The following is a 15,463-nucleotide window of genomic DNA, read 5'->3' as shown; positions in this document are numbered from 1 at the left end:
CCCCAGGGCTGCTCTTGCCTTGCTCCAGCTGGGGGCTTCAGTAAGAGGCAGCATGGGGTGCTAGGTTGGCCAGGGATAGTGGCAGCAGAGATGGGCAGATCCCCTGCTCCTATACTTGCTCCTAGACCACAGCTGGGAGCAGGCATGAAGCTGGAGCACCTGGAAGTCAACTGCCGCTGATGCCCCAGCTGACTAAGGAACAGGAGGCTCATGTCCCACTCCAACCAGGGACTGCAGGGAGCAGCTGCATGAGGGCGTCTCCCAAACCAGTAGAGGGAATACAGCTGCTCCCTGTAGCCCTTGGCTGGAGCAGATCATGAGTGGTTCTTGGGCTTTCCCTGATTCCAGGTCAGCTGGGGACAGCAGCAGTAGAAGGGTCCCCTCTTCCTCACCTGCTCCCCACTTGGTCTCCCAGGTGTCCCACTGCAGTCCAGGGCTCTAGCTGTGCCTCAACACCATGGGGGACCCAAGCATCCGGGGCCAGAAGGAAATGGAGCTGCTGACACATGATCTGCAATGTGGAAGGGGGGTTGTGACCAGGCTACTGCACCCCACCTGGATCCTCCCCTAGCAGCAGATGGCCCCACTGGGACAGCAACAGCAACAGCCCCTTCCTCCCACCACCCAAAGCCCAGGCAGCACTCAGGGACTCTCACCCCTACTCCCCTCCCACCATCTTTGAAGTGGGATGCTGGGGGACGCTTTGATGATACATGCAGAGTGCATCTACATGTGGCCATATGCCACCTTTGTTATTGTGCTGCCGTTTAGTACTTCGTTTCAGAAGCACTAAAAGATGGCACAGTAAAAGCCTGTACTTGCCTTGTCAGCCAGGCAGTTATTTTTGGCTATGTTGCCATAGCAACGCGCTATAATGAGGAAGCGTGTTGCTACAGCGCTGTAGTTGCGGCATCGCCGTTTCTGCCAACAGAGGCTACGGTGCTGCCACAGCATCTTATATAGATGTGCCCGCAGTGCTACAAAACATAGCTCTACAGGGAAATTCCTGTTTCAAACATCAACATTCCTGTAGCGTCTCCACTATTTCAGTACTGCTATGTGGCAGCGGTGCTAGAAGCAGGGCTACGCAGGGTGCTAATTCACTGTAGCCCCCCTTCTAGCAAGGCTGTCTCCTGCCCCAAGCGCAGTCCAGCCCAACTCCTGCCAAGAGGAGCCCGGTGCCGCCCACGCAGATCCACACCCCCCATGCCCTCTTGGAGTGCATACAGCAGCAGGAACCACCAAGTCCCCGGACAAGCCACTCGCAGCTCCAACCTGTGTCCTGCCCTGGCTGGGCAGCATCTACCCCATCCCAACCCCACTCCCTGCCTCACTGTGGGAGACTGAATCTACCCCCACCATGCTCCTTCCCTCCCCCCACAACAGACTTACTTGCCGGGCTGTGCTCCTGGCTGGCTGCATGTGTGCACGGGGGCATTTATTGGTGACATTATCAGCCACATCAGCCAAAAAAAGCCAAATGCCAATACTGTCAGTTTTCCTTATATTGGTGCCAAACTGATATGGGACCAATGTATCGGTGCACCTCTTCTTTTAACCTTGTATTTGGCTTAGGCTGTATCTGCTTCTTTCCTAAAAAACTTGCCTGACATTTCTCTCAATTATGTAGTTGGTCTAATAAAATATATTACTAAACAAAGCTTGCTTCTCACTTACATTTCAACACGATTAATCCCTTCTTCCTCAGTAAATCTAATCTATTTTTTTAGCAATTGACATTTTGGTCAAGTTCATTTTGTATACCTACTTTTCCAATTTCAAAATATTTGCTTTGCGTGTCCTAGTCACATTTTCAAACTCTGGCCTGAGTCTGAATAATTGCCATAGGTCTAACCTGAGACTCTGTACTTAGTCTCAAACCATGTTTAACTTGATAGTGATGTACAGTGGCAGGGTCATATTAATGCCTTTTACTCCACCTATAACTTATTGGGATAACAGAAACATGAACATTTCCTAGCAAAATGCAAGCATATGCATAAACCCTTAGGTCATTTACACAGCTACTTTCTCTCTTAGGTCTCATTTCAATGTGCAGTTTTTTCCAACTGATTTCCTCAGTGGAAACAACAGTGACATCTTTAGATGAATTAAGATGATCTAAATGATGACACACTTCCCTCTGGGAGCAGTTTTTTGGCAAGACCTGAGCAACCCCACCTCCACCTTTACTCCACTGTATTTTCTTGCTATATTATAAAGAATTAGTAAGTAGAAAATATAGAAAGAGTTCTCTTGAGCAAATCAGAAAAAAACTGTCAGTACTTTCAGAACATTTTGCCCATTTAAAGCATAGAAGACATCCTGCTAGCTCAACCTAAACACCCCACTACAAGCAGGCTAACAATAGCATTCTCCACTAGGAACAGGAATTATACTATTTGAGGTAGGACTGAGCAGGTCCACTAGTGGTGAACAGCACTGTGCAAATATCTGAGGAATCATGTCAAAGCTCAAGCATAGTGGAAATATTTTACTTAAATCATAATTCACTTTGTATTTATACATGAGAAATACTTCATTCTAACCAAGGTGGTGGTAAATTAAGCCATCATCCATTTAAGTGGCTGCGCAGCAGCAATATTTATGCTTCCTCTTGTTTCTGGACTGGGGTAAAGCAGTCAGGAACAGACCAACTTTCAATACGAATATTTTAGTCAACCTCCAGAAGAATCAGGTTTTGAAAATACTATGTCAAATATTTCTTTATAGTGTTCAACAAAATGCACTTCTAGTCCCTCTGTAATGAAGTCAGCAAGGTCATAGTAGTCCTTCTTGTTCTCTGATGGAAGAATGATGCAGGTAACACCAGCTCTCTTGGCCTAGGGAGGAAAAAAAAGTTATCTGGACTGTGGTAGAAAGCATGTTTAGCAGTCAATTCTCACTTATGTTTTGATGTTCATCTCAAAAATTGCATGTCCTCTTGACTGTGGCACAATTTTGGTTTGTAGTGAGAAAAGTTAGGATGTGTGAGGATGGTATTAAGAGGCTGCTGTTGTCAGTGGCTAGGTAGACTCTATTTTAACCCACTACTAAATGGAAATCAATATTACCTTCAAGGAAAAAAAACTGGCTAATCTCCTTGTAAAACCATAATACCCACACAATCTTCTGGATGTCACTCAATGCGGACGCTCTCTCCACTAATTCTTGGTTAAAACATTACAGAAAGCAAGGCAGAAGGCAGGACAGGGTGGCACCTTAGAGACTAACTCATTCAGAAAGACATGAGTTTCTGTAGGCAACAACCTACTACTACTCTGGATGTTATGAAACTTACACCTTTCTGAACAAGTTAGTCTTTAAGGTGCCATATCTTCCTAACTTTTGCCTGACTTCAGACCAACATGGCTTAACTACAACTCTCTCAAACAGAAAGTAACAATTAGTGACACATACTGGAACAGATTATATAGCACAATATAGAACTAGAGATTATAAAAGAGTTCAGAGATGTTAAAAGAGTGGAAAAAAGTCTAAATTAGTAATCTACTCAGATACTTTCAGACTATAAGGAAGATGATGCAAAAATATTGCAAGTGAACCACTGACTGGTTGTGTGACTGATGTGAAGTTCAGGATCTGGTTTTGATGAGTACTGGGTGACAGTGGAAAAGGACACTGTCCTAACAGGATGGCTGTCTTCTCACAGATAGAGGAGCTAATCTCCTCTGGTGAAACTTGCTGACACAGTGAGGAGAATGATAAGCAGCGATAAAAGATGTGTCAAATATGAAGTTGCAACAAATTCAGTATGTCAGGAACAAGGTGAAGAGTGATGACAAAGAGCATGAAAAGCTTTTCAATTGCTCTATATTAATTTTAGGGGCTGCATAATAAAGAGAAAAAATGAAAATGCAGGAGAAAAAATGATATAACTGGTATAATTAAAAATCTGATGTAGGCTTCATAATGGAGTTAACCTGTTCAGGAATGGCAGAGTGGGAAAGAAAGGAGTGTGTGGGGTGGCACTTGACATTAGCAGCCCAGTTTAGTTACCCCTTTTTAATAATAACTCATTCAGTTATGTGATAACACACTTCTTCAAACGAATCACTTCAAATCTAAAACAACCTTGATTCAAGTGACCATGAGTTTAAAACGTAAATTCCTAAATAAGGTTTTGTGTTTCAAAAGAACCAACTTTATAAACAAAAGGAAGCAAATGGTGATATTGACTGGAGTGTGGACCACAGACACTTAGTTACATAGTTTCATAGTTGGTAGGGTCAAAAGGGACCTAAGCAGATCATTGAGTCTGACCCCTGCCATGGGCAGGAAAGGATGCTGGGGTCAAACAACCCCAGCTAGCTGGTTGTCTAGCCTCCTTTTGAAGACCCTCAGCGTAGGAGCGAGCACCATTTCCCTTGCAAGTTGGTTCCAGATCCCTGATCATGCAAGTGACCCTCCTCTGGACCCTCTCCATGCTGTCCACATCCCTCTTGAAGCGTGGCACCCAGAACTGGACGCAGTACTCCAGCTGTGGCCTGACCAGTGCTGCATAGAGGGGGAGGATCACCTCCTTGGACCCGCTCATGATGCATCTATGGATGCATGACAAGGTGCGGTTAGCCTTCCTGACTGCGTCCCCACATTGGCGGCCCATGTTCATCTTGGAATCAATAGTGACTCCAAGATCCTTTTCTGCCTCTGCACTGACGAGAAGGGAGTTCCTCAGCCTGTAAGTATGGTGCTGGTTCTTTCTCCCCAGGTGTAACACCATGCACTTGTTTGTATTGAAACCCACCCTGTTCTCATCCTCCCACCTCTGTAACCTGTCCCTCTCTTCTAACGCGCTCACTTCTCCCCACATCTTAGTATCATCTGCAAACTTGAACAAGGTGCTTTTCACCTCCGTGTCCACGTTGCCGATGAAGACATTGAACAGTGGGGGCCTGAGGACCGAACCCTGGGGGACCCCACTGCCTATGTCCCTGCAGGTCAAAAATGACCCGTCCACCACCACTCTCTGGGTGTGGCCCTCCAGCCAATTTGCAACCCACCTGATTGTGCAGGCGTTGACACCACAGTCGCCTAATTTTTTAAAGAGGATGGGGTATGAGACAGTGTCGAAGGCCTTCCTAAAGTCCAAAAAGACTATGTCCACAGCAACACCTGTGTCCAAAGCTTTTGTGACCTGGTTGTAGAAGGCAACCAGATTGGTCTCACAGGACTGCCTCTAATGAACCCAGGTTGATTGCCCCTAAGCATAATCTCCCCTGCTGGTCCCTTGCACTTGTATGGACTTAAGTCCTTGAATTCTTACCTACAAAAGGTGAAGAAATAGAAACCTAATTGAAAAAAAGGCTTTCAGAGATGAGGAATTATTGGGATAGAATTGAGAGTTACTAAAAGTCAATCAGTGTTATACTCTATAAAGTACAGTAAAAACAAGTAAAAGCGCTTTTTCAGCTTCGCAGGGAAGAACAAAAAAATAAGTGGGACTGTTATGTAGCAAGGCTGAGGCTAAGACTTGGTACAGATGGCCAAGGAACTTTCCTCTCCGTTTTCAAAAAGGCTGATGATGTTGACTATGGGGTACAGAGGCAAGATGGATGATGAGAATAATGATATAGGTGGGAAAATTACTACAACTGAGCTGGAAAGAAACCCCAAAAGATCTTCATACAATAAGTCACGTTGTACAGGATAGTTTTCAACTCAAGATTCAGAAATAGCTGGCATATGAAATCACAGGTTTGACAACAAGAATTATTAATTTCTGAAGCAGGGAGTAATACAACATGATTGAGAGCATCAAGTGTAGTAGTTATATTTAAGGAATGGGGACATAATTCAGGCAATGACACATCTGACCTCACTGGTCTCCAAAGGACTTGAAACATATTTTAAAGAAAACTAAGACATGGAGGTAAATGAAACATGGGATGAACTGCAATCTAATGAAGTTAGATACCAGGAAAGTCTGGCCTAACTTCTCTCTGAAAAACAATTTCCTAGACAAAGGAAACAAAGCAGACTTAAGCAAAACATTTGATATGGACCCGACAGATGTTACATTCACAGGACAAGCTATCCAGAGGGGAAAAAACTGCCCTGGGAATTTGCTCTGCCAGCACTTGCCAGCAAGGGGAGCCAGAGAGCTTCTGGCAGGGGCTGTTAATTCCTTTCCTACACCTTCAGTTGGACTGCTAATGAGAAGTGAGCTCTGTGCTTCCCTTGGAGAAGTGAGCTGCTCCCCAAATCCTTGCACAGAACGATGGAGATCTGTGTGAAGGGTGGGAGAAGGAGGTGCGGTGGGGGCGTGCAGGGCAGGAGTGGTAGAATTCAAATTCTCCTGAAACACCTTAAGAGGTAGGTGCTTCTGCATGTGTTTTTCCTTTCTCTCCATCTTGTCCCTGCCAGCAGCTTTCCAAACAAATTCTCTCCTCCTCTGTCAGATACCTATTGTGTGTAGGTAAAGCATGTCACATTGACATGTTAAGTGTGTGTTTACACTTTACTTCTCGCAGGTAATGCTGCATACAGAGATAATCCCAGGTACTAACAGGCTCTGGAAGTTGAAACCAAATTCAAGAAAGAAATAAGGCACACACTTTTAACACTGATAGCGATTAACCAGTGGAACAAAACTGTAAAGCAGCAATGGATTTTCCATCTTTTGATATCTTCACATGTTTTTCTGGAAGAGATATTTTAACTAGACACAATTTATTGACTGATTACAGAAGTAACTGCGAATTTTAAAGAGGACACAATATACGACAATCTTCAACCAAGGGTACTAAAGGAATTGGCTGATGACATAGCAGAACCACTGGCAGGACTGTTTGAGCACTCCTGGCACTTGGGACAGGTCCCGAGGACTGGAAAAGGGCCAATGTGGTCCCTATCTTCAAGAAGGGGAGGAAGGAGGACCTGGGTAATTATAGGCCAGTTAGCCTCACCTCTATTCTCAGCACAACCCTAGAAAAAAACATTAAAGGATCAAATTTGCAGGGGCCCAGGGGGTAACACAATGTTAAGGGGCAACCAGCATGGGTTTATAGCAGGCAGATCCTGCCTGACTAACCTGGTCTTTTTTTATGACCAGGTCACAAAGTGCTTAGATGCAGGAGTGGAAGTAGATACTATTTACCTGGATTTTAAAAAGGCTTTGTCACAGTGTCAAACCCAATTCTTAGAGCAAACTGAGTAGCTGCGATGTGGATTTTTTCAAAGTAAGGTGGGGTAAAAACTGGATTATGGTATGCACCCAAAGAGTGGTAGTGGATGGCCCGGTTTCTCCCTGGAGAGATGTGGGCAGTGGTGTCCCCCAAGGCTCTGTCCTTGGACCAGTATTATTTAATATCTTCATCAGAGATTTGGATGAAGGTGTTGAAAGCACCTTATCCAAATCTGCAGATGACACTAAACTATTGGAGGGCAGGGAGCAAATCCAGGCAGATCTGGACAGACTGGGGAAGTAGGCAGATCAGAATAGGATGCAACTTAACAAGGATAAGTGCAAGGTGCTGCACCTCGGGAGAAAGAATCTCCAACACACCTATAGGCTGGGGGGTACCATTCTGAGTACCACAACCGTGGAAAGAGATCTCAGAGTCTTGGTCAAAAACAAAACTGAACATGAGTCGCCAGTGTGACGAGGTAATAAGCAAGGCTAACAGCACTCTTTCTTGCATCAGCAGATGCATCACGAGCAGGTCTAGGGAAGTGATCAATCCCCTCTATGCAGCAGTGGTGAGGCCACAGATGAAGTACTGCATCCAGTTTTGGGTGCTGCACTTCAAGAGGGATGTGGACAACCTTGAGAGGGTTCCAAGGAGGGCTACTCATACGGTTGAGGGCCTGCAGGTAAGACCCTATGAAGACAGACTGAGGGACCTGAATCTCTTCAGCCTCCGCAAGAGAAGGCTGAGAGGTGATCTTGTGGCTGCCTACAAAACTCATCAGGGAGGGTCAGCAGGAAATAGGGGACACTTTTTTTTTACCAGGGCGCCTCAGGGTTACCAGAAATAATGGCCACAAACTGAAGGAGAATAGTTTTAGATTGGACATAAGGAAGAAATCCTTTATGCTGAGGGTTGCCAAAATATGGAATGGGCTTCCAAGGGAGGTGGTGCTTTCCCTTACCTTGGAGGTGTTCAAGAGGAGATTAGACAGGCATCTGGCTGGGGTTACTTAACCACAGCCCTCTTTCCTACCTGGAGCAGGGGATTGGACCCGATGATCTATCTGGTCCCTTCCAACTGTAGAAATGTATGAATCTATAAAGGAGATCCGACTGGATAATCCAAGGGTCCTTCTGACCTTAATGTCTGTGTCTAATAACTGCCAAATTCCAACAGCATGCTGTCCAATATACCTTAAAATTAGGATTCATTTCAGGGCAAAATACAGGGAAAGCCCTTGGTATTTCAGGGCAAATTACAGGGAAAGCCCTTGGTATTTCTTGAGGTAAACTCTTTATGGTCACCGACACAGAAAATATCTCCATATTCACAGTGTTGAATCTCTCAGTACCCTTTGACACAGCAGACTGCAGCATACTGCAAACTGCTCCAGTGCCCTACAACATACCAGCTAAAGCACTATAGAGATGTTGAACATTATTACAATAACTTCTAGGGCCCTTACCTTTGCCCTTGCTAACATATTGGCAGAGTGCACAGACTTGCAGACAATTACAACCAGAAACAGCACTTACCGCTATAGTTTTCTCCTTGATTCCACCAACAGGAAGAATTTTTCCAGTTAATGACACCTCTCCAGTCATGGCCACATTTTGCCTCACTGGACGATTCATGGCCAGTGACAGTAAGGCTGTTACTATTGTACACCCTGCACTTGGTCCATCCTTTGGAGTTGCTCCCTGGAGTGAAAGATATTTTGACAGAAATGTTCAAACTAAATGAGAAGGTAGGTATGAAATATTCATTGCCAAGAGCACTGTACACAGATCTGCAGCTAAACTCACTCCAACATAATTGTCATTGCTGGGCTGCTACAGAAGCTGAAGAGAGGGTTGCGAGGTCCAGACTAACATATCTGGCTTTGATTGTTGATACCTGATTTACTATGTCAATGATTAGTCGAGGTGCCCTGGTGAAGTCCAAGGTAGCCCTATTAAAAAGGCAAAACTACACATGCAGCTGTAACATTACATTTCAATTTTCTACATATGGGTCATGGGATTAATAGATTTGGGAATGCCACAGATTTTGGATTACTTAGAAGATACAGATTAAGATAGAGCCTCAAAAAGACATGCACCCACTTTGTGAAAGATCATGTACTTTATATAGTCATGGAGAACCATTATCTTGCATCCTTCATGTCATTTAAAGATCCTTTTGTTCTTCATTTAACCATGCTTAGGACGGTATGGACAGTCAGAGGCTTTATGTCCCTCTGACAGTGACAGAGAAGGAATAGGAAAAAGTATAGAAATGAAACAGCAGCACTCAGACAGAAAGTTATTATCAAGCAATTAATAATGACAATTGTTTTACGAAGTGATGACAGCACTTTGAATGAACATGTGATGGGACTGGAGTTTATGTTTTGAAACCTGATGTTCCAAAGCCAAAATAGAAATAGAAAGGACCACACCATACCATATTTACTTGAATATAAGATGACCCTGATTATAAGATAACACCCCCATAATTAGATTCTATATATGGAAAATGTATGAGTTTGATATTATTTTTCTGGTATAGAATCTAATTATTGGAAGTTTGTCTTGAATTTGTCCCTTTCCCACTGCTACAGCAGGGAAAATAAATCTGGGGAAGGGTCAGGCAGCCCCTTTGCCCCCCAACTTCTTCCCCCTGCAGCCCCTTCCCCCTCTCCTTACTGTCAGACCCTGCTCTCTCTGAGCACATGTAAGTGAGGGACAAATTAAAAAAAAACTAAGCTTGAAATCAACACAGCTGTAGTAATTTGCACATAGTACCCATAGATTTAGTTCACTCAGAATTAATGCATTTTATATTTTCTGAAACTGCTGCAAGTTTTAACACAGATACTCCAAAAACACTTCTTAACTAGTGTTTTGGCACCTACTTACATACAGCACAAACAATTTTTAAATTTTTTTATCTTTTTCACGGCCAAATCAGTTTCAATTTCAACTGAGCAAATCCCGGTAGTCAAATTCTAAAATTTGACTAAGCAGAACTCCATTGTAAAGTCTGTGTGGCTCTACCACTGGTTAAGTATCCTCCCTCCCAGACCCATTGGTCTGGGGCTTCAGATACTCCCCAAACGTAGGTAGACATCCAATGTAAAAAACTCCAGGCCTGGAAACCTTGAGGTTCGGATGCTCCCTGTCTCCCTTAATTGTGATGGCCAGAACCAAATAAATTAATAAGCAATAAATATGTGCTTCTTGGAGGCATTTGGAACTTTTGTCTAATATGAAGCTTGTATTTTTGTAACCCGCAAATGTAACTCGTAACTGCCTGTGGAACTGACTAGGCCTTAAAGACAAAGCTATAGCTGTGAAATTAGCTGACCTAGTAGTTTTCTCGCTCAGAATTTAGCCTTGATGATGATAAAAACTGGATTCAACTGCCCAGCTTATCCAGTACTTTTCAAGAAAGTACATCTCAAAAAAGCATAGTCAGAGAGTTCTGAAGGGGCTGGATTTAGGTGGGGTAATGTTCATTTTAAACCTGAAGATGCTGCATTGCAATTTGCTTATTGGATAAACCCAAGCTTGGGCAGTAACTTATTATAATAATTTCTAACACCTTTTAACCCCATAGGATAACAGCTATAAAGCAATATTATGAATGGCTATATAACTAAAAAATTAGCATAATTAGAATATAAAAAAACACGCATGTCATAGTAACCCTGGGGAAGGACAGAACAGAAGGGTCACTGCTGTCCCATACCCCCATGGATCTCTCTTACTCCCTGTGACAGCGAAGACCAGGTCCTGACCGAGGGGCTTCCACCGGTATCCTTCCGGCAGCCCAGTTCAGAGACATCTGACTTCACTGATTCAACTTGACGTGCATCTTTGAACCAAGGGACTATCAATAAGTTACTAACCAAGTGGGAACTCTTGGTTAATTTCTTTATCTGTTTTATTATCACTGTCAATTTTATTCTGTATTGTTAAGTTTATTAGCTTAACCTTTATTAACTATTATATATGTAAACTATTTCCTGTGTTGTCATAAGTAAAATTCATTCCTTTCTGTAAGTGAAACTTGTCATTTCTTTCCAACATCACCTTCTCCATCCCGAACCAAAAAGCCCAGTGGCTAATAAAGTTGCAGTGCTCAGTCAGTCTGCAACTAAATTGATATATTCACAGTGCTCAGCTGGCCGGTGACACTTAATCCTAACCAAAAAGCCTCACAGGATATTAGTCCGAAGCCCAAAGGCTCATGCTTTACTATATATGTTACCAATCTAGGTCCCAGCACAGTCAACAGTTTTTCAAGCCATGGTGACCCCACAACTCAGCCCTGCCCAGTATGTGTGTACACCAGATACCTCACACAAAGGCTCCATGTGCTAACAAGCCCCCATTCATGACTGGAACCATGTGTTCTTGTCGAAAGAGCTAAGAGAGCTGCAAAGGAAGATGTAGGAGCTAGTAAAGGAAGCCACAGAATGAAGACAGGTATAAGAACAGCTAGAAAAAACACAACAAGAGTTAGAAAGGTGGTTTAAAAAAAGACAAGAGAGAAAATATTTTTAGCAAAAGCACCCAGAAGAAAACAAAGAATGGCCCTGGGACTTTTCAGCTAGAGAAAAGATGACAAAAGGAGAATTAAAATCACTATACAAAAGCAGTAGTACCTAGGTGGAAAAAAGGGCAGGTGTTAGAGGCAACAAGATTTTATGAAGAGCTATATCAGAAGGAGACAGACTGAAAGAAGATGAAGGATTTGCTGGAAGAGACTGAAGAGAAAGCAGGGGAGGAGGAAACAAAGAAGATGGAAGAAAAGATAAAGGAAGAGGAGGAGTTTAACAAGTAGGAAATCACCAGGAGCAGACAGGCTGCCTATGGAATTTCAAGAGAAGTTTTGGGCATGGGTAGGGAGGGATATAGTGGAGGTTTTTCAGGAAATGGCAGGAACAGGAGAGGCAGGGAAAGATTTTACAAGAGGTCTGGTGTCTTTACTCTTCAAGAAAGGGGAGAAGGAAATCCTGAAAAACTAGAGATCAATTATACTCCTTAATATGGACTATAAGTTAATGGCCAAGACGTTGGCTTTGAGGATGAGGAAAAACCTCAAGAAGATAATACATGAAGACCAAGTATGAGCAGTAACAGGTAGAAGGATATCCAAAGTGATCAGACATGCACTGTCCCCCACACAAGAGAGGAAAACAAAAGAGTTATAGCAAACTGTGATTTAGAAGAAGCATATGACAGTAGATCATGAGTACAGATTTGAAGTGCTAGGAAAAGTGGGGGTCCCACTGAAATGTATATGTTGGATAAGGTTATTGTATAGAAAAGTGGAGCGTCAAGTCCATATTAATGGGCACCTAACTGGGGCCTTTAAAACCCATACAGGGGTGACACAAGGGTGGCTCCTGTAGTCACTACTGTTTGTGTGGCATGGAACTGTTAGCGCAAAGAATAAGAAAGGATAAAGTCATAAGCAGAGTACAGATACTGGGGGTGGGGAGGGGGGAGGTAAAATGCATACTATACATGGATGATAAAAAAAGGAATAATTAGAGATAAACTTTTGATAAAAAATGTGCTAAAGCATACATCAGTATGGCGAAGCAACAAGAGCTAAACTAAATAGGTTGAAAAGCACCATAATGGGAGTGGGGAACTGGAGGGACTTGAAGAAATTTGGCCTTCAAATGAAAGAGAGGGAGATCAGAGTGCTAGGGATCCCAATGGAAGCTGAAGGGAAAGGTGATACAGCATGGGAAAAGGTGATGGCAAGGATACAGCAAATACTTCACTTATGGTCTGAAAGAACATTGTCCTTTGCCAGAATAGTAGCGGTGGTTAAGGCTGTGCTACTGCCGATCATTCTATACACAAGAATTGTAATCCCACCAACATGGCAGCAGACAGCAAAAATACATAGGGAAATCTGTGTGTTCTTCTGGAATGCCAAAAAAGAAAGGTTGCCTAAAGCTGCACTACACAGAAAACTGCACAAAAACAAGACAGATGAGGGGTTTGGGGGCTGTTGGATTTGGGAATGTTTGTCTATGCAAAATATGTAAGCGCAATATGCAAGGCAGTAATGGAGAAAGAGAGGAAAGCAGCGAACATCACCTGATTTCATGCAGCTGCAATTTTGAGAACATGGGGAATATATCAGACCTCTTTGAAGAGTCCATGGGCATGGCGACCACCGATTTATTACATGAGGATGGAAGGATTAATGCGCAGGTATAAAATAGGGAAGGTATGGCTGGAGGTCCTGAAGGATCATAAGAAATTGATGAAAGTGGTAAGGCAGACAGGATGGCGGTTGTGGAAAACTTCGCAGAAGAACAAGTGAAGAAGGTGTGGAGATTGGTGGCAGGTAAACAATTAAAAGGGGACCATGCTGACCTAGCATGGATGATTGCAAATAATATCTTGTTACTGAGAGAAGTGCAACACAGATGGGGCTTAATGAGCTCATCTAATTGCCCAAAGGAGAGGTGTGGGGAAGAAGAAACAGTGGAAAGTGTTTTGGTAGTCTACGTATGCAACGGGGGTATGGAAAGAGGCCTGCCACTTTCTGTGTGTCACCAAAATAAACCTGTTGTTAAATGCTGGAGATGATGCTATATGGACTCATACCACAGGGACTTTATTAGCATATGTTAAAACTAGTTTATAGGAAGTAACTCTAGGTGTGTAAGGGGCTAGCTTTCACTGAAAGAGTGCCTGAAGCTTGGGCTCCATGAACTGAAATACTAAATCACTTGGAACAAGGACAGGATTGGAGAGAAAGAGGCAAAGAAGTGGAGGAGAAAGGACTGGACACACTTGTTTCACTAAGTCAACAAAAAGGACTGATGGGAGGGGTAGAGAGTTTCAGGTAGTTACTGAGGTAACAGTCTTTCATGGGATTCTATATGAAGAAAAAGATTTCTGTAAGGGTTTATTTTTTGTGGGAAGTTGATGTCTGTTGTTTAAGGGTTTAATATATGTAGTTGTATGTTTTTTATATGTATTTGTTTCTGTGATATGATTGTTTCTTGTTTTGGTAAAACAAGAATGCTCTTGTGTAGCTTTGTAAATGTAGGATAAGTGTATTTTTAATAACATTTGTAAAAAAGGTTCCCACCAGCACTGTTGTCCAATATAGGCCATGTGTTTTATGGTCCTACTCAATGTTGGTTGCATTAAAACAACATCATAGTCATTTTCCATTATTGAGCACATGCTGTTTTAGCAGCAGTTCAAAGGTAGTATTTTATGTGGTTTCCTTTTATGTGATTTTAAGACAAGGCACTAAACTCATCTTCTATTTGAGTAAATACAGTATACACAACACAAACCACAGAGCTGGGGAGAGGGGGGGAGAGAAGACAGACTGGAAATCATTTAATGAGAATAAAAAAAAATGGAGACCCATAAGAAAACCAGTCGTGAGCTAATGTAATGGCAGCTTAGTTTTAAATGCAAGAAATATCACTGAAAAGCAATCAAGGAAGTGAAATACATACTGAAAGGAAAAATAACAGAAAAATCTCAAGTTATAGATGCAGTCTTTCAGGGAATTAGCACTGAGACATAACAACTAGTATTCAAAGAATAAGTTATAAAAGTATGGTGTCAAACTCTAATACAGAAAAAAATACAGGAGGAAAAAGACCTGGGTTAAAGTGAGCTACTCTTTGGAAGCAAGGTACAGCTCTGATGGTAGCACAGAAATCTACCTACTTTCTCTTCTACCAGGTCTCCATTACCATAGTATCTTACCATACTGAGTGCATTTATCCTCATAACCCTTAGAAGCACTGTTACAGTGCTATCCCATTATAGAAACTGGGAACTCAAGCACAGAGACAAAAAGTAAATGTTTTCAAGAGTGCCTAAGGGTACAATCCAGATCTGGTCTTGGGCACCTCCAATTTAGACTCTGATATGCTTACCGAAGTAGGTGTCTAATCCTAGGAAGGTAATTTAGAGGCGTTAGGGACCTAGTCTTCCCACAGGGAGAGGGAAACACTTCCAAAAGGGCACTCAGAGCTCAAATGCTGACCAGAGAGTCACTGAGAACCTGCTAATATGAAACACTTTGCACAGGTATATGTTGAACTTCCATCCCTCTCTGGAGTTTAGGCACCTCTATCTATTCAGGATTCCAAGTTTAGAGTCCTCCTTAGAGGGCCAACACCTAATTGAGGGAAGGTGGGGGAAGTAATGAGTTTTGGTCTCTGTTCCTAGGAGTGGTTCTAAATTTTATATTAGATGAATTGTTTTCAACAAGAAATAACACTGAGTGTAAGAAACAGAGCCTACGATGGGGGGAATCCCCAA

The 15,463-nt window shown here is 42.9% G+C and overlaps 1 protein-coding gene across 1 annotated transcript in view; it reads right to left on the bottom strand.

Annotated features, from left to right (window-relative positions):
• Positions 1–2,474: 2,474 nt before the first annotated feature.
• LONP1 (lon peptidase 1, mitochondrial) overlaps positions 2,475–15,463 on the bottom strand; it is a 66,691-nt gene continuing 53,702 nt past the window's right edge. The window contains exons 17-18 of the mRNA XM_019550659.1: positions 8,690–8,854; positions 2,475–2,843 (exon numbers count right to left, since the gene is read on the bottom strand). Of these exons, the coding sequence (XP_019406204.1) occupies positions 2,679–2,843; positions 8,690–8,854 (330 nt within the window). The 3' untranslated portion in view covers positions 2,475–2,678. The remainder of the gene's footprint in view (positions 2,844–8,689; positions 8,855–15,463) is intronic.

Source organism: Crocodylus porosus, unplaced genomic scaffold (genome assembly GCF_001723895.1).
Source record: "Crocodylus porosus isolate Cpor-Errol unplaced genomic scaffold, CroPor_comp1, whole genome shotgun sequence".
In the NCBI taxonomy this organism is placed as follows: Eukaryota; Metazoa; Chordata; order Crocodylia; family Crocodylidae; genus Crocodylus; species Crocodylus porosus.
Note: the sequence above shows the minus strand (reverse complement) of the source record. Positions and strands in the feature narration are given on the sequence as shown.